The sequence below is a fragment of the Podarcis pityusensis genome (assembly GCF_964106645.2).
Source record: "Podarcis pityusensis genome assembly, chromosome: 6".
Classification (NCBI taxonomy): domain Eukaryota; kingdom Metazoa; phylum Chordata; class Lepidosauria; order Squamata; family Lacertidae; genus Podarcis; species Podarcis pityusensis.
In genome coordinates this window covers 69463395-69488874 of record NC_138030.1, presented here as the reverse complement: position 1 = coordinate 69488874, position 25480 = coordinate 69463395, and the positions used below count along the sequence as shown (strand labels likewise).

The 25480-nt window shown below is 43.5% G+C and overlaps 1 protein-coding gene and 1 long non-coding RNA gene across 5 annotated transcripts in view; one reads left to right on the top strand and one right to left on the bottom strand.

The window, feature by feature from the left end:
* The window catches only part of TTLL7 (tubulin tyrosine ligase like 7), a 76030-nt gene extending 50827 nt beyond the window's left edge, over positions 1–25203 (top strand). For 3 of the 4 annotated variants that reach the window (XM_081008593.1, XM_081008594.1, XM_081008596.1), the window contains 7 exons: positions 570–759; positions 1978–2252; positions 5356–5484; positions 8728–8808; positions 13638–13798; positions 15551–15724; positions 24893–25203. In XM_081008593.1, coding sequence (XP_080864719.1) covers positions 570–759; positions 1978–2252; positions 5356–5484; positions 8728–8808; positions 13638–13798; positions 15551–15724; positions 24893–25007 — 1125 coding nt within the window. In that variant the 3' untranslated portion in view covers positions 25008–25203. The remainder of the gene's footprint in view (positions 1–569; positions 760–1977; positions 2253–5355; positions 5485–8727; positions 8809–13637; positions 13799–15550; positions 15725–24892) is intronic. The other variant, XM_081008595.1, reaches the window with a different exon arrangement.
* Positions 12945–15543, bottom strand: LOC308478767. The gene is made up of 2 exons (XR_013987243.1): positions 15363–15543; positions 12945–13153 (listed from the first exon to the last, which is right to left on the bottom strand). It is a non-coding gene; the product is annotated as an uncharacterized lncRNA (long non-coding RNA).
* Positions 25204–25480: the final 277 nt, after the last annotated feature.

Here is a 25480-nt window from a genome sequence, read left to right as displayed (position 1 = left end):
CTCTCACCAATATTACACTGACATTTTGAAAGGGGAAACTTTAGGGCAGTTTTGGGGGACCTGCAGTGCTCTTGGTATTGTTTGGGTCTATTTATTGAATCTTTCAATTGTTACCAAACTTTAAAATCAAATCTCTGTCTGTGTGTATGTGTGCGTGTGTGCGTGTGTGTATATATGAGAACAATACAGAGATTCAGTTCCCACATATAGGAGATTATTTACTTTTCCATGCTACAATCCCATTGGGGCTGGCCCTATTGTTAGGCAGAGAAAGGTGGTGGTCTCAGGCAGCTGAATTTGTGTGTCATTATTTGTTACCAAAGTATTTTTACTGGCAGGGAAGCCACACTTGCGAGATTTTCTGCCTCAGGTGCACCTTCGCTTGGGTGGGGGAGGGAGCACCATTTGCTTCTCCAGTGCAGGAAGCAAAATGTATTGGTCCTGACCTGGTCCCTTGCAGTGTCACAGAGGCTCCCAACCCCCCAGAATGAAGTAGGTTACAGTGAAAGTGGCGGGAGAGAAATGTTAATACATTTTTTTTTCTTCCACCTCTCCATCTTTCTCTCCAGCCCTTGTATTCCATGCCAGAGAGTGCACAGTTCTTGAAAAAGACCAAGAACAACAGCAGCGGCAGTAGCTGTGAAAGCAGCAGTGATCTATCTGAATGGGAGGAGGAACCCGAAAAAGAATATGAAAATGCAAAGAAAGAGAGGAATGTCTCATTTGATGTTGAAGACAGAAAATTAATAGAACGATCCAGTAAGTTAGATAAATACAAAGCTAATGAAGTTTTGCAGAAAGCTTGCATTATTATTATTATTTTTCAAAATGTGTGCACATGGTTGCTGAATCTGAAAAAGCCACTGGGGACCATTTATGGATCTGAGATACTGAGAATGTGAGGTCTTCTGAACTACCCCCTTACTCAACTATCTCTTCTGTGTCCCCACCTCTTTCCACGTGTATAACACAAAAATGCATCCTGAATCATTGTAGTGCTTCTCAAAATATCTATGGAGTACAGCCCCATTATAATTTGAGAGTCTCACAGTTTCAGCTCTGCCTGCTTTCAGTGTCACGAAAAGTCACGTCTTTCTCTTTCCTGCCTATATGTGTCTTTTCGTTAGAAAACCTATCTTGCTTTTTTCCATTTCTAAGGAAACGCTCGGGGTGACTCATATCAGTAAAAACCAATCTAACAGTCAATGATGAAACAGCCAAAAGGCAGCAGGGGGGGAAAAGAAAGAAAGAAACAGAACGATAAAGAGACAGTAAACAAAGAAATTCAAGCTCTAGTCACACCAAAAGCTTTCTCAAGTAACAACGTTTTGAGTCTACAGTGGCACACTGGTAAATAGAGGGCCAAGTGAACCTCCTAGGGTAGGAAGTTTCCATGTTGTGGGGGCCTCAGCAGAAAAGGCTCTGTTGCACAACCCTGCCAAGTGTATCTCACAAACCGGTGGGATGTAGAGAAGGACCTCGCCCATATATTATCATTATATTGCTGGGGATTGATTGGGAGGTTGGAAGAGGCAGTCTTCTGGTCCTAAGCCATTTCAGACTTTAGAGGTTCTTTGCGTAAGGACCAGAAACTTTGGCTTCTTGGTTTTCCTTCACCCATCCCCGCCACTCAGTGCTTACTTCTGAGGCAAAGAACTGGGGCGTTAGAAGAAGGGGGAAGGATGTCAGGAAGGGAGCAAACCTGCCTCCGATTGGCTGTTCCTCAGCAGTGCAGCGCATCTTGGCTCTTGCCTGGCGCATGTCAGCAGGAGCAGTGTTTGTTGCGTGGAGTTGGGTAGACAAGGCACCCAAGCAGAACTGGGACTCTGTAAGGGAAAAGAGGGATCCCAGAAATGTCCTGGACAGGTGAAGAGGTTGGGAATCCCTGTTTAAAAACAAAAACAAAAAACACGTTGGTTTGAGAAATGGAAAAAGGGGTGTTTCACTTTTCATTTACTGCGTTGTATCTCTTTGCAGGCAGAATGCACTGGAAGCGGCCTCTTAAGAAAGTCCCTTCTTACGTATCACCCACGCCGTTGTCAGGTCCTATGAGGCGTTCTGTGAGCTGCCCTCGCTCCATTTCAGTCTTGTCTATGCAAATGCAAGGCGCCGAAAACCGCCCTTTCTCAGCCAAGAATTTGGTGCAGCTTTCTCGCCCGTCTTCTGTGAGTAGGTCACACTCTTTAAACAGAGGTTCATCTGCGGGCAAAATGTCTCATACTGCCAACCTGGGTACTGTACATTCTCCTGTGGTAAGTTAGCAAATCACACCTGGAGGTGAATTGTTTGGGATCTGGTGTGGTGTCCTCTTGTTATCCAAGCCTAAAATTTCTAGTTCTGCAACCAGCATTCATAGGTAACTTAACCCAAATGAGTTTAAGATCGATAAATGTTAACTAAAGATTATTTAAGCATCCTATTATACACACCAAATGAGACATATCCAATCCATTTTGGAAACTCAGAAGGTGTAATTCAGATATGCTGAATTTGGTTAATTCACACTGCCACGGTTTGGATAATGGGTGTGGGATTTTATTGTGTCTGAACGTTATTTTGGTGATGTTTTTCCAAATATTTTTCAAATGATGTTGGTTGCGGTTTGTTTTGAAAAATCTGTTGAACTGATTCCAAATCAGCATAGATTTGTTCTGTAGCACTGGTGATTACAACTAACCTTGCTTCTCAATTGCTATTTTTATATGTACAGCATTAGAACATTGAAAAATGATGTTGTTATTTTGGCTACTACAGTAAATTACAGAATTTAATCAAAGGAAGCCAGAAATTCAGGCACAGCCAAATGACCAAATACAGATCATGATGATTATAGAGATGTTGTTGTTGTTGTTGATGATGATGATAGGAGAATGAGAAGACACATTTATCCGTTCAAATCTTCCCAAGAACCATTATATGTGTTTTACAGCCCAGCGTTTTATAGATTTCCTAATAATATATGTGGCAGTATATTTTCCTGTGGTTTCTTACACCAGTACATATAACCAAACTCAATTGTTCAATGGCTGCACAGCCACACTGGGGTGGAGGTTGGATGAGGCAAGATGAATGATATTTGCATGCAAAGAAATGTTCTTACTGCCCTCACCCACAAGCTTCCTTAAAGCCATCTTTTACCAGAGTGGTCCGTGATGAAGCTACAGGGAATGTTCAGGTTCCAGAGCCCAGCAATAACGAGGACACTGGTAATCAGGGGGCCACTGAACCTGAAGCTGGCAGGCAGGAGCCCACAGAACCAGCTGCCAGAGCACTGGAACCTTTTGAGCCAGAGCCTCATGGGTACCTTCCAGTGGGCCCGAGGAACCACGTGTCTCCCACACTCCCACAAGGAGTGCACCAGGATAGAGGCTATGGAATGTAGGAGACATCTTCAGACCAGAGGGTTGGCCCTTGAAGAGACTATCTTTTCCACAAGGGGACAGAGGCTAGGAGAGGTGGATTGGAGACAGAAGGTCAAAGGGGATTGGTTTGCTGCCAACCTTAGCTGGAGCAAGTTGCTCACTAGTAGCTCTCCGTGGTGCTGCAACGAACAGCCTGCCTTGCTCTATAGGCCTCCTCCACAGGGACATGACATTGTGGAGCTGGAGGCTAGCGAGTGTGGAGCTTTGGTACTCAACACATTTTGGTATTTGGGACTACAGAGGGGATGGGAATCATCACCTAAAGCCTAAATGCTTTAGCTGAGATCCTTGCATTGCAGAGGGTTGGACTAGATGACCCTTGGGTCCCTTCCAGCTCTCAGATTCTGTGATTCTATCTATAGCTCCAGGTTTTGTAGGCTGTTCTCACTCTCCAGAGGCTGGCTTCCTGCTTGCTGTGGTGAGGGAGCAAATGTGTGAGGTGACTGAATCATTCCGTGTGGCCGTGTATGTACGTTGACATTTTTATTATGACCTCATGGTCTATGGGACCCCAATGGAGGCTTATAGGATAGGATAAAAACAGAAATTGGTTCCTGCGATAATCAGAGGACTGCAACTGCAGCAAATAAACACAACCAACAATAAAATAGAACAACCTTCTGTTGTGCAAAATTGAAAGTTAAAAGTAACCCAAAGCGATCTTTAAGCCAGCCGAGGTTTTTCACATGAGTTAATGTGGTTCTAGGTGAGAGTATAACAAGGCTTTAAAATGAAGTCTGTCACCTATACGGAGCCCTTCTGTCACTGTAACGATGTACTGAAAATGTGGTGCCCATTTAAATGAATATTTAGTGACTCTTCTTTTTTTAAAAAATGGAGTGCTACATCTTCTGGTAGAGAGATCCTGCTTAAGGCCCGTGTTATTTATCTGACAGAGCAAGAGACGTATTTCTTTTAATAATGTGAACAAAATCACTTGCAGAGTAGGAGGGCTAAATACTGACAGCGAGCTTATAGTTTTACGTTATTGTTGTGTAATTAAGAATAATGTACTGTAGCTGGCCAACAGCATGAAAAAAAAATCGATTTTTAAATTTTTTTTAGACTGCTGGAAAACTAATCATTTGGTAAAGATAAAATGTTTGTTGTGAATTGTGAGATAAAATAGATTTAGTGAGTCGTTGCTGTTAGATTAAATACCGCTTCCACAGATCAGCAGAAACTGAGGTGATGATCCCAAACACACTTAGCTGGAAACACGTGTCAGTTAAATCAATTGGATTTACCTCCGAAGAAAAGTGGTTAGGGCACTGCTATAAATATTGAGGAATATATAAATGCCAGCAAAGCAGACGCTAATGTCAAAGCAATACATTCTGCATCATTTTCAGAGCCGTTTTACTGTACACACATCCTACAAAACATGTTGTAAAGTCCGGTATTATATATTGCTTCGTTATGATCTCTTGCTTCAACATTAGAAATCTCACAGATGCATCATATACTTTCGATTCTATATGTTTCATTTACTGTATCAAAGGTCCCTTTTAAGCTCCATAAAAACAGCACACACAAACACACACACACACACACACACAGAGAGAGAGAGAGAGAGAGAGAGAGAGAGATCTTCCAAGTTATTAATCATTTTTTGCACTATAATGTACTGAACAATAAAAACATACCCTTGCCTGAAGTCTCCTCCTCCTCCTCCTGGAATGTGTCTGTGTTTTGATTCATGTTTGCAAAGGTTCTTTTCCACAAAAGGCAGTAAAATCCAAGATCCATTGCATTCAGTAGCATACCCCCCCCCAATCCCAACATTTTGTTTATGTATTATGGTTTTGAATTTCCCCGCTCGGTTCTTCAAACCAGAAAATTAGCAAGAAAAGCGTTCCTCACCTCTGCTTCTCACGTGACTCTGAAATCCCACCCTGCCACACAGCCAGATAACCCTCTTCTCTCTTGGCAGACGGAAAGACAACAGAGAGCCAAAGAGCAAGAAGAGGCCCTCACAAAGGAGACGCTGGTCATTTTCACGAGTATGAAGATCCGATACCCAGGGAAAAATAATGAAGACGCAGAATTAATACTCGAAGACGTGAGTATCGGAGAAGGGGAAATTATAAGAAACCGGGCATTTATTTGACAACGACGCTACAAAGGTGATGGACGAGATGACACTCTTTAATGAGGGCATGTTCCCTACCCACACCCCAGGTTCCCACTCAGAAGCAGAATCCTCTGTCTGCACCACACTGTCTCCGTAGCCATCACTGTGTATGTGTAATATAACAGTGAAAAACATTCGCGCAGTAAACATGGTCAGAGAAACGAGGGGCTTTAGCATCCCCAAGCAAACTCTATTCCAGCCCTTTCCTTTCCTGCTTGATGAGTTTTGCTGAAATCACGATTTGACGCTGGAAAGGAATTTTCTTCAGGACATTTTTTTTTTGGTACAGTTTATATCCTGCCCTTTATCCAAAGACCCCCAGGGCAGTGTACAGTATTAAGAACATAATTCACACAGCGTAATAATAAAAACATAGAACATAGCATAAGAATACGCATAGCAAAACAGTAAAATAATCCTAATAAACTTCTTCTTGGGCCACGCGGCTTGGCTTACTTGCCTGAGTCATATGGAACTCTGTAGCTTCGAAGCTAGGTACATGTCTTGTGGTGGTGGTGGGGGGGAAGGATCAATGGGTGGGAAAGACTTTTGTTTGCTTGAGAGGCTGCCCGTCAGAGTAAACAACTTTGAGCCAGATTCATTTTAGCCAATGTGGTGCTCTCCAGATAATTCCTGGGCTACAGCCGGATCTACACTGATTTGAAAAAAACACTTTAAAAAACCTGTAATGTATCTCTCAATGCAATTTCCCACTGACGACGGATCACTGCTCTACAGTGCCCTCTGGTGTCACATTTTTATAACACATTTTTAACATTTGAACTGACCAGTGTAGGTTAGTTAGTTCTCCCATTATCCCTGGCCATTGGCCAAACTAACTGGGCTGATAGGAGTTTGCCTCCAACAACATCAGGAGAACAAAACGTTGGCTTCCCATAGATGGACAGATATCCTGACCTGGTATAAAGCAGCTTCTCATGTTTCGTGGTTGGTTCTTCAAGCACCTTTGGTGATCTGGATCATGTAAGGTTTTTCCTCTTGAGATTCTGGCAGAAGAAGATCCTGACTTTGGGCCAGTGGTTAGACAATGACTCTTAGATGCACCCGTCCCTCCAAAAGCCAGTTCAACATAGTTTCCTCCAGGTGGAAGCGGCAGCTGCACCATTTCCTTAGCCGTGCCGGCTATCAAACCATGCATGCATGCTGCATGGACACATGCAGCTGTTTCCACACTCACAACTGACTGCAAGAACTTTTCTCTAGATGCCACCCTTAACGGCAACCGCTATGGCCGTACCCATGGGCACCCTATGTTACCCATAAGATTGTATGGAAGGCAGGGTTCGGGTAGCTGGCATGCTGGAGAAATTGCAGTGAGAGCTAACAGGATGGTACCAAGTTGATCAGATCTGCCACCCTTCCCAGACTTCTTAATACCTTTGACAAAACAGGCTCCAAGCTATTGATCTGACCTTCTGCAAAATGCCAAATGTACTCCACTGCGGTTCACTTCTTCTGACATTGGCATCATTTTGAACGTTTAGTTCCTTTTTTTTTTTTTGTATATAATTTTTATTGAATTTTCTGTTTTACACTTTAAAGTACACATTTTTACATCTTTAAAATATCTCTGGCTTCCCTTCTTCTCTTTCCCATGGTTCATTTTACATATCATAAAGCCCTGCATATTTTACAAAAACTATACCATTCAGTATTCCATTATTTCATCCATCAAAACTTATTTACACTGTTGAATTTATCTTAATGCTGCCTGCGTTTTCAGCTGTACACAATTCTATCCCATATATCCAATAAACGTTTTCCAATCTTCTCTAAACATTTGTTCTTCTTGTTCCCTTATTCTATATGTTAAGTCTGCAAGCTGCGCAAATTCCGTCAACTTAAGTTACCATTCTTCTTTGGTTAGGACCTTGCTCGTTTTCCATTTTGGGGCTAACGAAACACGGGCTACAGTAGTGGCATACATAAATAACCTTTTTTGACACCTGGGGAAAAAAGTTTAGTTCCCAACCTTGCTAGACTGTTCTCACCCAGTGGTTTTTTACTCCTCCTGTTGTTGTTTAGCAGCAGAAAAGGTCCATAAGCCTAACAGTATTGTTTTACTTTTCCTTTTGCTCTTCCTTCCCTTTGACCTGTAAACTGGGACATTTCAAATGATCCCTCTCCCTTCTTCACCCACCATCCGTACGGCTAGTTTTTAAACCACTCCCCACAATCTTTCTCAGTTACTCTTTGCACCATCTGGTGGCACAGATTGAAATACTACTTGGTAGAACTACAGATCCTTAACAGGCTTCTGTACAGTGGTACCTTGGGTTACATATGCTTCAGGTTACATACGCTTCAGGTTACAGACTCCGCTAACCCAGAGATAGTGTCTCAGGTTAAGAACTTTGCTTCAAGAACAGAAATCGTGCTCCGGCGGTGCGGCTGCAGCAGGAGGCCCCATTAGCTAAGGTGGTCCTTCAGGTTAAGAACAGTTTCAGGTTAAAAACGGACCTCCGGAACGAATTAAGTACTTAACCCGAGGTACCACTGTATTGCGAAGTACAGGGTGAGTCCTTTAAAAGAGGCCCCATGGATACAGAATACATATGTTCCACAGGGCCTCTTTTAAAAGACTAACCCTGTATTTTTTATATACATTAAAAAACAACAACCCACTTTGCAGTCCACAAATGTGTGCTACAAGAGAGCCAGTGTGGTGTAGTGGTTAAGAGTGGTGGACTCGTAATCTGGTGAACCGGGTTCGATTCCCCGCTCTTCCACATGCAGCTGCTAGGTGACCTTGGGCTAGTCACACTTCTCTGAAGTCTCTCAGCCTCACTCACCTCACAGAGTGTTTGTTGTGGGGGAGGAAGGGAAAAGGAGATTGTTAGCCGCTTTGAGACTCCTTCGGGTAGTGATAAAGCGGGATATCAAATCCAAACTCTTCTTCTTGTACAAAGCAACAGTTTTAAAAGTGGGACGCATTAGGAGGTACACATTAGAAGCCCGTATGGGCTTATTTTCAGACTATTTTCACATGTGCATGGCTGCAATTTCCCTTGCTGTATGGTGGCTGGCATTTGTCCCCATTAGAGCAGTTGCACCGCTGGAGAAACATCTCATTGTACCTATGGCAGTAGTTTGATTTCTTCAGAAATAACATCATTCTAATTGATTTTTTTTTGTCGGTCTTTTATACAGATTATGGATAATTGGAAATTCCATAAATCAAAAGTGGCTTCATATTGGTTAATTAAACTAGACTCTGCAAAACAGAGAAAGGTGAGTGGTGCCTACTCCTCTCCCTGTGAAATAACCCTTTTAATGAATTCTTAACTGCATTGGTCATTTATCTGGTAATGTCTTATCTCAATTGAACTTTTAAAAATTTGGTATTCTTGAAGGTCAGTAAGAAGCAGTAAGTATTGTGCCCATTTTAAAAGGTCGTTTAGGTTGCCAAATCCATAGGTCAGTTCAGATGTTAGCAAGAAACCAGGGTGCCTCACTAGAAGAATGATCCGCAATAAGCATCTCGTTCACAGGCCTTTCCCTTTCCTTCCTCTGACACACCTAAAACGAGGAGACTGTTTTTATGATTTTGAACAAAACCATATTTCTACAACACTGTTCCCTGTGGCACCTGATCTCTGGAAACTGTGGTTTGCTTCAACTCTAGCTGGTGAGCAAATTAGATCCTGAAACCACTGTTTAATCCTGACTTGTTCTTATTAACAAGAGTTTAAACAAACCACAGTTTATAGTAATGGAAGCCAAAAGTAGTTCTCTGGTCCAAGGAACTGGAGTGTCACCATCAGCAGGGTTTTTTGGGGGGGCTCAGCCTGGATGGCTCGGTTGGTTAGATCGTGGTGCTGATAACATCAAGGTTGCAGGTTTGATCCCCTGATGGGACAACTGCATATTCCTGCATTGCAGGTTGTTGAACTAGATGATCCTCAGGGTCCCTTCCGACTCTACGATTCTATGAATTACTAGGTTAGAAGTATTTGACTGATTGCACTTATTCCTGTGCAGTCTGCAGTTCTGCTTCCTCTTGCATAGCTCTTTAGAATTGCACTTCAACCATCCAGTTTTCTCCAGTGCAAGGCTGTTCTTAAAAGCACTGTAGACTGTGTTTTCCGTGTAGGATGAATACACACACACACACACGCACACACACACACCCTCCCCCCCAAACAGTAAGTGTATCTGCTTTCTTCCACTGACAAGTATAAGTGGTACCCCAGGCACACAGTCTGGGTCAAGATGATATACTAGGTCATTACGAAGAAAAATGGCACTTCTGCAAATGGCGGATGTCTTTGTTCAGCTTGCAAAGACATGCCTGATGACTCAGGGGGCTAATATTACCTGAAGCGCTGATGAGCTCTCGACGTCTTTTGGCAGCAGTGCCTTGCCGTAGGCTTCTCCGTGTGTTTAATCCTAACCTCTTTGAGCAATCAGAGTCATTTTTAAGGATGCAGTTAAACAGATCGCTTAAGGTTTCTCATTGACCTTGAGGCCCAAGGTTTTCCGAGCGTGACGCAAAAGTACAGAAGCTCGGCCTCTCCATATGCCACCATATGGGAAGGGAACTGATGGGGAGAAGGACAGGAGACAGTAACAAATATAGTCGAAGGCTTTTTTTAAAGATTTCAATTAAGGGGCGTAGCTAGTAGTGGAATAGCATATAAAATGCAGGCAGGCACTCTGGCTGCAGAGTGACCTGGCAGATGCACTAAATGGTCCATCACCTGCTGGTTTATGTGTTAGGGGTAAGGTGAGCTGAATGACTAATATGCACATATTATCGAGGAGAATATGCACATTGTTTGTCCATGGACAGGTCATTGTGCACATTCCTTGATTCAACGCATGCATTCTCCAGCAGGCTTTTGCATATCTTCTGGGCAACGTGGATAATTTGAGAATGTGCCTGTGCACATTTTCCCAAGGATGCAAAGCTGGAGACGATGTATTATTGCCCAGAAGATGTACAAAGGTGCAGTACATTGGAAAGTACTAATAGTCGGATAAATGGCGGCATTACTTGAGCTGGTCACCTTAGCAAGAAAACTATGTGCAGGTTATCTTGCAAGCTTGGATAGTTAGGCGAGGGTTTTCTCCTGGTCCTTGCGCACAGGAGGTACATGTGATCGTTGTGGGAGCGAATCTCAGGACTTTCGTATCCCTTCCACTCACAAGCAGAGCCGTTAATATCAGCCACGGTTTAGTCCTGTAAAAATGGCTGTGCAAAGCAGGCCTCACAATCTGCCTGCCATGAAAAAATAGAGATGGATCAAAAGGGTAAGGCTTCCTTGTGTAGGTGCTTAAATGTAGAGAGATTGTTCTCGTGAAGGTTCTGCACGAGCAGGATTCACAGTATGGTCTGTGGGCCTGCCTTGGGGGTTTTGTATTCCGATTTCGGCACCTTTCAGCTTGACTGTAATCTGCAATTTGCAGGAAAGTAAAAAAAGAAAAAGAAATGACTACTTCTTTCTTTTTCTTTTATAAATGACAGCAGATTGTAGTTATAAAGCACATATGCGTGCTGTTCTACAATCTTTCATGTCTGGGGGGCTATATATCCTTTCTTTTTGCAGAAGGTGGAGATCACAATAGAAAACACAATTGCAGAAATTGTGCAGTGGCCTTTCCCCTTGTGAATATTAATTCCTATACATTGTATATAAACTTACCTGTGGATGTTCAGGCTTCTGTGCATCCTGACATCCGTCTATATTGGTCTATTTAAGAAGTGCTAATTTACCTTCCCCACCCTGCCAGCTTCCCTGCCCCCCCTTTTGGCTGAATGCCTTCCTAAATAAGTTCCTCTTGAAATCAGAATCTTTAGTTAAATTCATATGCAATTAGCCTTAGAGGCACAGAACGGTCCCTGAAATCATCTTATGCTTATGGTTTCACATTTTGATGTTGAGTGGAAGCTGTTGGTCCAGCGTTTAGCCTATGAACCTCTAACCCTCATTTACAGAAGATTGGAATTGATAAGTTAATTGTGCCAAGAACTGAGTCAGTGACTTGTAGTCAACACACTGAAATGAATTGAAATGAGGAAGCTAGTGTCCTAAGGCAAAGTGAGTTGATTTCATGTGAAGGGAGTTTCAATTTATCTTCCCAAGCTCTGCATGTATCCCCGGGGTAGATTCCTGTGGCAAAAGTTCACACGCCGTTTAAAGCTCCTTGCTATGCCACTCACAGAACAATCCCATAGATGTTTACTCAGAAGTAAGTCCCACTGAGTTCTTTGGTGCTCGTTCCCAAGTAAGCAGGTTTGCCATTGCAAACTTAGTCCAAGAAACCAGCCCTATGGCCCACAGTTACGTTATTAGCTGGGTTGTGAAAAAGAGGTAGAACTACTCTGAATGGCAGAAAAGATTGGATTGAGCTTGGTGACAGAGTGGTACATGTTGAAACACACACACAAAAAAGGAAAGGCAAATTAGAGTTTATGCGAGAACCTTACAGCTCTTTTCTCCCCAGCTTCTCTTATAAGCCAAACACAGTGGCAAGAAATTCCCAGTTCAGTTTGTTTGGTTTTTTAAAAATAGTATACAGTGGTACCTCGGGTTACATACACTTCAGGTTACAGACGCTTCAGGTTACAGACTCCGCTAACCCAGAAATAGTACCTCGGGTTAAGAACTTTGCTTCAGGATGAGAACAGAAATCATGCTCCAGCGGCGCGGCGGCAGCAGGAGGCCCCATTAGCTAAAGTGGTGCTTCAGGTTAAGAACAGTTTCAGGTTAAGAACGGACCTCCGGAACGAATTAAGTACTTAACCCAAGCTACCACTGTATAGGGTTTGGCTGCATTAGACCATTGCTTCCTTCTGTTAAACTGGACGTGGGCACTATTTTAGATGGAAAGACAGCACTGAAACTTTAAAAACAAGCACTGTAGTGCTAGTCTGTAAAATGCAAGTAAGGGTAGGTGCAGAAGAGGAGTGGTTCTCCCAGAGGGGCGAGCCACAGCAATAGATTCCTGACAGAAGCATCATCTGCCACCTACCAGGAGAAAATGGGGTTAGGTAGGGGCCTTGGCAGAGCCAATCTGGTCCTCGCAGTGGTGCATTCATTCAAGCAGCCCTGACGTCTCCCCTCCCTCTCGCCCCTCCCTCTCCCTCCTCTTACTAGTAAGCAACAGTGCTGCTGCTGTTTGGGGGCTGTTGCTATGGTTCTGTCCCACCAGGAGACCTCCTTCCGGTACTCAAGTAGCAGAAAACAGGAACCGGAAGTATGTATTTTTGCAACGGGGCAAGCCCATTTTCACCTGTGCTTAAAATGCCGGCGATATAATGATCAGCAAATTAATTGCTTGGTTATCTCGTTCCTTCCTCTGTGTGTCAAGCACAGGCTGTTTGCCTTTTTAAAAAACAACAACAAAGTGCAGCACAAAATTAATTCAAGTGAACGTTCATTCCTTGCTTTATTTAAAAACAAAGAACGCATGCAAATGCAGGCAACAGAAGCATTTCAGGCTTTGTAAACGTTGAAAACCTGCTCTGGAGACGGAGGGGGAATTGGCCTCATGACATTGCAGGCTTCTCAGTGCTGGGTTTAGCTGCTTTAGGCTGAAAAACAGGAAGAATGGGGTTCCTTTGAAGTTGATCCTTTAAGAAAAAAAATGAACACATCTCAGCAAAACATGGTAAATGGGCTCACCACTCAAGTTATGTAAGTCTGGATGCACCCCTGTGGGAGTGATTAGTTGTGATTAGCAGAAAGTTTTGATACACAATTCAGAGAAATCAAAGTGTACGCAGAGTTTGTCGAAACCTGTTCATCCTCCTTATGAATATCCCTTTCTTATCCACAAAAAGTACTTTTGTTATTCTCCTCGCAAATGAGTGAGATAAAATGTTCTTCACACGCCTAATAAAATTTTGATCTGATCTCATTTGTTTCGATTGCAGGCACTTGCCATAACCATGTGTCAAATTTTAAAACCTAGCCTTTCATCGTTGTCTTTTTGTCGTTGGTATTTTAAGTATTTATTCCTAAAGGCTTGCTGGCACAACATTGGTCTTCGAGTTTTTGTTTTTGAAGTATTCCTTTATTTACTTATTTATCTGCTTACTATAATTCTTTCCCCAGGTTTTAGATATTGTGAAAGCGAGCACCCGCTCAGTTCTGCAGCGTGTCTGGGGAGTTTCAGATGTTGAATGTTTACATTTGTACCGACTCCTTAATCGTGTGTTTAATCGCCTGCTATGGAGCCATGGTCAAGGTCTGTGGAACTGTTTCTGCAATTCAGGGTAAGAAGCAATATATTACCTTGTAACTGTCATGACTTTCCTTAACATAAAAGCACCATTTTTTTGGTGCTGTGGGTTTATTATTATTATTATTTTCTCACAGTGAGTTCCTTACTAAATCTTAAATGTTCTCAGAATTTTCTTCCTGTCCTAGAATGGTGATGGTTTAGAACTTTTGATAAGGATGGATGGGACCTCCTTGAACTCCTCGGCATCTGTGTCCTGTTCGATTTAATGGTCTGCGCTAAGACCGCACAGATTAGGGTGTTTTACTGCTTAGCTGCCTTAACTTTTGCAACCAGAATCCCTGCTGCTCTGTCCCTATGGCAGGCAGAGTGGATGTTGGCTAGGGCAAGAGAGGCATGTGTATGTGTGGCTGGATGGGAAAGAAGTGTGGCAGCTCCAGGGCCTGGCATATTTATTTTCCCTACCTTCTTAGGGATGTGTTGAGGGAATATGCAGTATCCAAATCTTCCTTCAATCCACTTTTCAGTTGCTTCTCTCCCCCCTGGCCATTAGAGCACCAGTTGCGAAGAAAAGGCAACTGTGGAGTACATTATCTTTTGGGAGAGACCGGCCGTGCAACCCTAAGCATGTTTGCACAAATACTCTTTCTGGTAAACATCAGTTCATGCACGTATTTATTAAACAGCGCTTAAAAAAATGGAGTCTCAGCTTCAGGATCTGTCCTTCCAGTGAGCACTCAGGGCTGATTACCTCTCCATTCTTAAGGAAATCAGCCCTGAGTGCTCACTGGAAGGACAGATCCTGAAGATGAGACTGCAATACTTTGGCCACCTCATGAGAAAAGAAGACTCTCTGGAAAAGACCCTGATGTTAGGAAAGATGGAGGGCACAAGGAGAAGGGGACGACAGAGGTCGAGATGGTTGGACAGTGTTCTCGAAGCTGCCAGCATGAGTTTGACTAAACTGTGGGAGGCAGTGGAAGACAGGAGTGCCTGGCGTGCTCTGGTCCATGGGGTCACGAAGAGTCGGACACGACTAAACAACAATGCCAAAATAGGCTTCCAAGCAGTCAGAGTTGGGATCTATTGGTCCATGTATCAGACCAATATATTGGGAAATCCATTGGTAAGAACAGAAGGGCAAGCTTTGTGACTTCGCTGAGCAAAAACTGGACCACCCGCTCTTATGTCTGGCATGTACCAACCAAAGCTTATCCAGTTGGATGCTTCTCCTGAGGATCCAACTCAGCAACAAGGATCCTTTACAGACACATCACATTTAGGGTTGTTGTTTTTTTATTCCAGTAAAACATTGCTTTTGTTGTTGTTCCCTTTATAAGCTAATATAATGGCTGTCCAACGTGAAGGTCTGTATTCCAGTCATGCTTTTGTTTAGCAACTGTTATGATGCTCCATCGGAGACTTCAGATGGTTGCACAAACCCTTGATCTGCGTCCTGCATTTTATGAAAGCAATGTCAATGTGGCGTATCTTATGCCGACACTAAAGGGTTCTGCCATTGAAGCTTCGAGACGCTCGCCGAACGACTGGCTTGTGGGCTTCTCCCTCCCCCCCCCGAAAGCTGAAGGTTAACTTACTCATTTGTGTTTTATATTTCCTACCGTCTGCTGGTGAAATAGGGTAGGCTCTTTACTGTAAACGGGCAAGGTCGTGCATTATTCCTCTTCCTTCTTCCATGGCTAAATCTCTCCTGTAGAGCAGTAAAGCTTTTAGATTGCCATTTGTGACAGAAAACATGAGGTCATGTCTGTTTCCATGCCAACAGGAGCTCCTGGGAGACGATATTCAGTAGAAGCACAGAAGCGGTGACTGACGATCAGATCCAGTGTTGCCAACGAATAGTAGATCTTTGTAAACAGTGCCTGCTAGTGGTTTACAAATACTCTGCCGATTCCAGAGGGTCCCTCACTGGAGTTTACCCAGACTGGGATGACACAAGGTATACACACTTCCTTTATTTTGGCTTCATGTAATCTAACATTAATTGCAATGCAGGGGTTGCAAGGATTTGATTATGTTGCTCTATGTATTTTTTTTTTTGCAATCTCAGGTTGGAAAGCACACAAATAACACATCAACAGATGTTTCAGTCTAGCAGTTGTTTACAGGGCATACTTTCGGGGTCTCTGGCTGTTTTTTGGACTACAGTTCCCATCATCCCTGACCACTGGCCCTGATAGCTAGGGGTGATGGGAGTAGTAATCCAGAAACAGCTGGAGACCCAAGTTTAGGAAACCCTGGTTTAGCGTATGGCAATCCACTGCAAGGGAGCTTGCTCATGTCTTCCCTCACGCAAACAGACTGTGGAACAACAGGCCCATATAAATGGGGTGACAGATATGCGGCCCTCCCTCAGATGTTGGATTCCCGACTTCCATCACACCCAGCCAGTGGTCAGGGAGGATGGGGCTTGAAGTCTATATAGGGCCACAGGTTCCCCACCCCTGATTTTAAATGAATATGTTCTTCTGCGCACTCAACAAATCAGCCCCAAAGCACACATAGTGATGGCTTAGAAGCACTGTCTTGCCTGGTCGGAAAGGACCATGAGTCCCAGAGAGCCATTCTAGAACTGCCAGGAACAAGTGTGGGACTCTGCCAGTCTCCTGTCTAGACTTTCTCATAAGTCATGGAGTGCTTCCACCACATGAGGGAGCCTTTCGATGCAAAACCACTCCAGGCTATGTGAAGTGTGAGTTTGTTTTTCTTTAGCTGGTGCTTCATTTGTGTGTGAGATTGAGGGCCCCTCCAGACATCTTTAAAAAAACAAAAACAACACCCATTATTGTGCATTCAGCATGGTATTCATGAAGGTGTTGGGTTTGTGCCTGCTGTCCTACTGCTTTGTTTGGTGCATGTCCCTTGGCTTCCTGACGAAACGCTGTAACTTGTGGTTCTTTTGGATGCGGCCTAAGTTTAAAACTGGCAGAAGATGCAACGCAGGGATAAAGTAGCAACATCATGCATTTCGAAATGACCATGTCATATCACACGTTGGCTTTAAAAAAAGAATAATTCCCCAAACAAACTGAGGAGGAGAGGAAGAGCAGCTCCACTAGTAATTCACAGAAAAACCTAGCTTAAGAAGAAACACTCTTATTTGCCTTAAGAAAGATAACAGGGATGAGCACTGGTCTCTTGGGATCAGAATTCCACCATCTTATAGATGACCTACAAGAGCTGTATGCAACAGCCTTGTAGCTCCTCTTGCACAACAGACTTCCATGAATGCAACACAGCTTCCTCTTCCGTCCTTTTCAGCTCCCCAAATGCTCTCAAAATAGGCTCCAGAGTGCTGAGGGACCCTCTGTTGCATGCTGTGTTTTTTTTGAGGGGGTACAGGAGGAGAGGAAATGGAATTCCTGTTGCTCCAAACCTGCTTATCATGTGATAAGACCCAAAGCAATTTAAGATCTGCTCATTGGATTACTCTCCTTAACTTCCTATCTGCAAAATGGCCCCCCATCCTTAAGTACTCAGAAATTTTAGTGTTATATGTCCCTTTTCCATTTCTTCCTGGTAGTTAACCAACCATGCATTTAGTCGCCAGCATTTCCATTGGAAATGAGTTTTAATCGTCACTTGTCGACTCTCAGATCTCAAGACTGGATTCTAGTGTGGCTGCCTCTGTTCTTATTGAAGGGAAAACAGATAGTCTTCTAGGTGCATTCACCAAACTGCTTTTCAAGTGGGCATAGGAAAGTATGTGTCTACTTTCTCTCCCCACCTCCTGTTTTCCCATGCGCAACAAAACTACACAAAAAGACAAATTTAGGTCTCGCGGATCGTAAACTTGAAATGGCCAAAATCAGATTTGGGTGTGGAAGAGCGTGTCTTCATGGACGAATGAGCATTTGGGAAAGGGGCTGTCATTCTTTGGTGTTAGGCATTTTTTTGCATAATAAGGTCCTGACATCGTCAGTGAAAAGAGCATGTTGGATTGCTACTGGTTGTTGAAAGAGACAGGATTAGGCTATATGGCTCGGTGGTTTGTCTCTGGATAAGGTACCTTCTTTTTGTTCATCTAAGGCAAGCATGGCCAAACATGGCCCTCCATATGTTTTGGGACTACAACTCCCATCATCCCTAGCTAACAGGACCAGTGGTCAGGGATGGTGGGAATTGTAGTCCCAAAACATCTGCAGGGCCAAGTTTGACCATGCCTGATCTAAGGGTTTTGAAATGCAGGATTCTCCACATGTAATTCAGGAAGGCTTTTTTGTTTTGTTTTTGAGGAACTTCATACTGCTCTACCACTCTGCATAAGTTTGACTCCAGTTTAATTTCTACCCAACTGGTGCAAATGACACATCTGTGTGCAGGCACAGGGTGAACGTTCTGCTCTGTCCTTGAGTGGCCTCTCCTAAAACTGCTTTGAGGTTTTATTACAGTCCAAGCGGTATATAAATCTTGTGAAAATGTTTGCAGAGAAAACATTTCAGCAGTGCCTGAAGAGCTGGCTTTTAAAAATGGCATGGGCTCCCTCTTGCACCGAGCTACGCTTTGCACTGTCATATTAATCCATTTCTGTTATTTCAGCTCATGGGATCGTCTAATTTATTCTGCACAACATCTCCATTCTTGTCCTTATTTATGCATCTTGATCCCTCTCTTCAAAGATGCTTCCTAACTTGGTGCTCTTTGCGGATTACATGAGCCACCCTTGGCCTACAAGGACTCATGAGAATCTTTAATGGAGCAGAGTTTAGGCTTGCTCCTGGGGAACCCCCCTTTGTCTTTCTTATGCCAAGTGTGGCGCCTTTTTTAATTTTTATTTTTAGAATCCCTTTTCTCCAACCTGTTCAGTTCAGCTGAGGGCCATGTTACAAGACACTGCACATAAAGTCTGTAGGCAGTTGTAACCACAGCTGCCTGTAGGGATGCCTATGATATAGCGTGCATTTGATGAGTGTACACTTTCAGGTGTATATGCTTTAAATCTGTTCCAGGGTTTCCCCAACCCTCTGAAGCTGATGAGGGGAAGTGCAGAGTGTGCACGGGGGTGGGGGTGCGGGGGATGAGACAAGGGGAGGAAAGTTTTGTTGCACAAGCATAAATCCTTGAGCTGACCGGACATGTTAGTTGGATACCACCCATTTTGTGTGGTGGCTCTTAAGTCTGCTGTTTTTGAGCATGGGTGGAGTGAATCAACATGGAGCTATAAAAGTGCTTCTGCTTTGAAGGGAAGTTCAGCCTTTTGACATCTGGAACGCTGGTTAACCGGTGGTTGTGACCTAAAGGCACAACCTGCGGGACCTGACATCTTTCCGCAGGGCCTGCAAGACAGAGCTGTTCCACCAGGCCTTTGGTCAGGGCGCAGCCTGACCCCCCTCCTCTGGCAATCTGCACAGAATTTTGCTTAATGGTTGCCACCAATTTGATTTTAATTAATTTTTATAATGAAATGTTTTTAGAACGTTGGATTATTTTGACTGTTGTTAGCCACCCTGAGCCCAGCTTCGGCTGGGGAGGGCGGGATATAAATAAAATTTATTATTATTATTATTGACATGGAGTGTTATGGCTTATGCTGCTTAATACCTTTGCCCAGGCTATTTGGGAGCATTCAGGGCAGCCATTTTAATTCCTGTAGGTAACCGATACTTGCATTTCCTACAGATTGCATCTATCTGCAGAGTTATAAATCCAAAAACCTTTTTAAGGCTGAGCTGGCTGCTTTAGCATTATTCGAGACAATAGGTGTCAGACCTGTTCCTCGGGTATCCGAAGTTTGCTTGCTGTTTTATCGTGTAATTCTTTCCACCAGCGTGGAAGTAAATTAATTCCAGCTGGAAAAAAGAGAGAGGAGTATTTGGTAGGGCAGAGAGAACTCTGCTGCGGCAAAACAAAACATGTGTGGTATTAATATGCTATCACAGTAGAGAAGTAATCTAATTTTGATCAGCTGTGACCAAAGATTGTTCTTGCTTTTCATCATTAATGTAAAAGGGAATTATTTTAATGGAAATTATGTGCTCGGATCAAACAGATCAGCCTTACGCACTGTAGCTAACCGTCATCTATTCGCAAAAAGCATGAAGATAACTCTTGTGTTGAACTCTGCCTGCTGAAACCCCATGGAGAGGGTTGTTTCGTTCATAAGGACAGTGTGATTTCTTAAAAACACCCTCCCTTTTATTTTTCAACTTTTTACAGAGCTCCCCCCACTCTCACACACACTTTTGGTGTAACTCAGAATTCCTCCCTAACCTAGTGACATTAGAAAGAATATGGTCTTTCCATTGGCTATTTAATGGTCTTTGAATGCACCCTGAGGCAGTAACGCTGCCATTTTACACACTTCGTTGGATTTGGTCTTGTAGGAAGGAAACCATGAACATGCACAACGTCCCACTAGAACGGGGTCTTTGTTTGCATTAAATTCGCAAGAGGCCTTGGGAAGCAATGGCTTGACTTCATCATACAGTCTCACGGCGCTGCCCAGTAATTTTGTAGGATTAATCATCGTGACTGTTTCAGAGTGTGCTCAGTATTCATTCATCAATAGGGCTCCCGTTCCATGATGTAACCCTTTTCTAATAGTGGGCTCTATTTATGTGCTGTGGTGGCAATCAATTCTAGCATAATGCATTGCTCGTCACGCAGCTTTCACTTAGTGTAGGTGTTATTTTTATGTTCTTTTGGCGCATTTATCTAATAACTGCCCGTAATTATAGTACATCCGTAATGGGAAATAGATTAAAGGGTGATCATTAGACAATGCGTGATAAATTATTGTTTGTATGATTTTATTCCAGTTCCCCTTTTGCTTATTGCCTGCTTTTTAAGCAAATAAATCAGAGTAGTCATTGATGAATGGCAAATTAGCAATTTGCTAAAATCATGATAATGAGGTGGTGGTTATGTCACAACTTCATTAAATAACAGTCCGGTTTAGTCTAATGTACCTAAATGTGTTAATGGCGTTTCTGGCTTGTAGGGCTTTGTGCGGGCATTTGTTTATTTTTGTAACGGGAACTGCTTGATCCTTAGTTCTTTGCCCTCGCTCGACCTGATCCTGTTGCTGCTGCAGCAAGATAAAGGGAGACAGAAGCCCGGTTGCCCCTTTATATAAAAATAGAGAAGAGAGTTAAACATTCGAGTGTGTGACAAAACTGGAGGAATGGTTCTTGAATTGGAAGAGGGATGGATGGATGGATGGATGGATGGATGATCATCAATATAGATATGGCTGATATGGCAGAGGGTGGTTGTTTTTTAAACTTCAGAAAGCAGTACAAAAATTGTGCAGGCATTTGGGACAGATGGAAGTCTTGTGTCTCTTGTCCTAAGTGATGCTGGACACTACACAAGGACAGCCACACTGAGTGCAGTAGCTGGGGTTAAAGATGGTCTTTTCGTAGAAACCACAATTTGTGGTTTGAGCACAGGGGTGGAAAGGTGAATTCCACGTGAGTGATATGTGACCTGGAGGGGAGTATATTTTCAGCATTCCCTGTTAAAAAAAAAGGGGGGGGGAGGTTGTAAGTGCTGGGTGGATTCCTACCTAGAAGCTGGCACCTGTCTTCGAGGTGTTGAAACTGGCAAGTGTGATTAGCATTTCCCAAGTGCAGAAGGGTCCAGAGGAGGCCTTTTCAAGCGGGCAGCGCTCATGGCATGGGCACCAACATTCTCACACTGCCAGGAATGCATCTTTGCAATACTTGGTGAGACTGGCTCTTGCTGCGGAGTACAGGCATCACCACACTTCCGGGCTCCACGTGCCTAAGTGAAATCGCGAAAAGTGGGGAGCACCCTCTAAACATCCTCTCCGTCGCTCTCCCTTCAATCCATACCCAAAAGACTGTATCCAAAAATATCCACATCTAGATAGCCTCCGGTCTCTTTGGGGCTTCCTCCCCCTTCACTGACATCCTCTTCAGGCTCTGGGGAGGGTCTCCTTATGAGGCACAAAGACTCTCCAGGTCTCTTTCCCCATTTCCAGGTTTGGATTGAATTATTTAATCATTTCCTGGTTCTGTGCATATAAGCGGTTGCATGCGAGTCTATCACACTTAAGTGTGGAGGATGCCCCTAGATGACAGGTGTGGAATGACTTGGTTCTGCAGGCAACAAATACGTTGCACTACGATGTTGTTGTTGTTTTAAAAATCTCCCCTTCGATCTCAACTCATCAGTATCCCATCTCCCACCTTCCCTTCTCCAAAGTGATTAACACTTTGAAGCCTTCACCCTTCTCCCAAATTTCCATACTTATCTCCACTTGGATTTTCTTCTCCATCCTCCTTGACTGAAAAAAGACCTACCTGTTGAGAAGAAGCATGTGGTGGTACATCCCTCTTGGGATTGTACAACTTCAAAGCAGGTGGGAGGAATGCCCACTTGAATGCTTAGCCATATTTGAAATTCCTTATACTTATGAAATTAGCACAGCAGGGAGAGATTTAACAGCTGAATTCTATATCTGTCTTTTCAGAAGTTAGCCTCATTGACTTATTCCCCAATAAGCGTGTATAGGATTGGAGCAGAAGTAAACATCCTTCTAGTCCTCTGTGTTGAAGGAGGTTTGTGAAACATAAAAAATCCTCCCCTCTTTCCCCAGATTGGTATAATAGTTTTTAGGTATAATAGTTATTTATAATAGTTATATACACATTGCCCTGTGTTGCTATGTTGGCATGGAGACAAAATTTAATTGAATGCAAGTTAGATCAACAGTGTTCATAACCTTGCAATTGCAAATCATAAAAACATGGCCAGGACTTCTTTGAGTTTCAAATGCCTAGTTTTTCAAATGTAAAGCAAACTTTACATTAAAATGAATGCAATGCAATGCAATGCAATGCAAAAATAAAATAAAAATGTTTTAAATTATTCAACTTTGTTGAAAAAAGATTTGGTTCGGCTCTATCCTTCAATGATTTCTTCAGCGGTATGAAGGCAATACGGCAAATGCAGGATTTGGGGCTCCTCTCAGATAAAGGTAGGAATGCTAGAGTCCTCTTAGGATCATTGGAAGTATAGCATTTGACTGTACACTTAAACCCATTGACTCGAGGGCATTTTATCACTCCTACAGAAGCAGAATTATATAGTAGCAAGAGCTTTGGTTATGGATTGGGGAGACCTCAGTTTACATCTCCTCTTGGCCCTGAAGCCTACTTGGTATCCTAGTAGATCATGCCATCAGTAGAGCACAAGACTCTTAATCTCAAGGTCATGGGTTTGAGCATCATGTTGGGCAAAAGATTCCTGCATTGCAGGGGGTTGGAGTAAGTGACCGTCATGACCCCTTCCAACTCTATTAAATCACTACCTTTCATATTCACCTACCTGTCCTCCTTATGAGGATAAAATGGGGTGGGGGAGTGTGGGTAGGCCCTATGTATGTCACCCTGAACTCCTTGAAATAAGAAATTGCAGTAGATCATAAATATAGATATAGCAGGAAAGGGGGAACACATAGACGAACCACGTTATGTACAGGGGCATGGTATAAATCAGGTATGGATAACTTTGGGCCCTCCAGATACTGCTGAACTACCACTTCCAACAGCCTCATCAAGCATGCCAGTTGAGAAACATCTGGAGAGCAATTTCCCCCAAGGTAAATATACAGTCAATCAGTACAGACATCCCATGATTATACAGCAGAACATACAGGCAATCCTGATTTTGCCGGAGGCTCCATTCTGGATGTGCCTAAATCGGTCGTTGGCTGTGCTTGCATTCCAGGCCCAGTTCACTTTCCTAAATAGCCACTGTTGTGCATCAGAACAACATGGGAAACATAAACAGAGCGTATATATTACCGCCTGTTGTTGCTTATACTAGACAAAAGACCAATAAGGCGGCCGACACTCCAAAACATTACGCTTCTATCCAGCAGCCCAAACCTTTCACGCCAGTCCCTTTATCCCCCGTTGACTAACTGGCCTGTTTCACTCCCCCAAGACCAAAGAAATAGAGCTGTTAAATGTAAGTGTATAGTTATATCAGCCTTCCCCAGCCTCCAAATTTTATTAGACTCCAGTTCCCATCATCTCTCATCATTGGCTGGGGCTGATGGGAATTGTAGTCCAAAGGTTTTGGAGGGCCACCACATTATATGAACATACGTACTACTTTAGCATGCAAACGCCTCTTGGAGGAGTGTTTTGCACGAGGCAAAACTTGTTTCAGTTTCTTATGTTTGGGGATATTTTGGTCCATTGTTTCAAATGCAACCGGGGGGGGGGCGGAGCAGAGAGTAGTGGCAAGAGTAACCTGTGACTCCCCCCCCCCCAGTTGTGGTTGGACTCCAACTGCTTTAAGCCCCAGCCACAACGGGCAATGATTAGGGAGTTGTACTCCTGCAACATCTGGAAGCTTAGAGGTTCCCCATCCTAGAGTTGAACATTACTGACCAACATACGCAAGAAAACCTGCAAGAAAACCCTCCCCAAAGAGATGAATCTCCTAAATGGCAGGCATACCTCTCACAGATACGGATTTGTTACTGATCAGCTCCTCAATAAGACATGTCTCTTTGGTGCAGAAGAAGCATCCTGATCCTGCATTCGATGTCCTGGCGATGTCTACAAAGACTGTAGATCAGCCTTTCTCAACCTGTGGGTCCCCAGATGTTGTTGAACTACAACTCCCATCACCCCAAGCTAGCAAGGCCAGAGCTCAGGGATGATGGGAGTTGTAGTCCAACAACATCTGGGGACCCACAGGTTGAGAACCGCTGCCGTAGATGGAGTACCACTTCACAGTTGAAGACAAGGTGCTCATGTTGCAGAGGCTGCCAAATCGGGGCCACACCAGGGTGGGAAGCAGGAAATCAACTTTTGTGTTTTGTTTCATTTTTTTAAAACGATGATTGGATTCTACCTAGCTTCTGCCCACCACACCTCTTCATCTCCATGTGCTTGGATGTGGTAGCGTTCTGCCCTTAGGTGTGCCTAAAAATCACAGTGCCAGTAACTTAACACCTTTATTTTAGCCAGCCAATAAATGAAGGTATTATTTTACCGATGCTGCAGCGGTTCTTATAAGGAACCAGCACACATCCCTCTACTGGGTTGTGCCCTTGTTCAGCGATTTCATGTTACTGAAATGAATATATTTGTTGAATTCTTGTGCTTTCCTTCCTTTCTTTCAGGTACTCACTGCCAGGGCCTTTGCAGTTCATCATGAAACCCTCCACCGGTTTTGGATGTAGCTCATCTGGAATGACTCGCTCCGTTTTGTTTACACCTAGATACGACCACTCATGAAGCGAAAGGGAATGTTGTTATATATAATGGGCAATTTATTTTATTTTTTTTCTTCTCAATTTCAAATGTGCGATGGAACTGAACCCAGGCACTGTTATATATTTATTACAGTATATAAAAATGTAGCGCAAAAACCTGCTGTAAACACCTAACCTTTCTGGAAATGTAATAAACCTTCTCAAAATGTTTACAGAGAGATACGGATACCCAGATCTTGGTAGGTTTCTTAGCAATTCCTTCCCTACTGTGGAGTCACTATAAGGACGCAATCCTATATGAAAGATCCACCAGCTTAAGGAGCTTTAGGATCTGGAAGACGTCCCCAAATGCTGGTGGAACGCCAAATACACCCTTGGCCAGGTGGATACACCAGCCGAACTCCCCTCATATGTTGGCAGAACTGATGGAGTAATTTCACTGGCGAAGAAGATGTGGCCAGGGCACGGGCAGCTCAGGGGGGTGAGCACACTTAG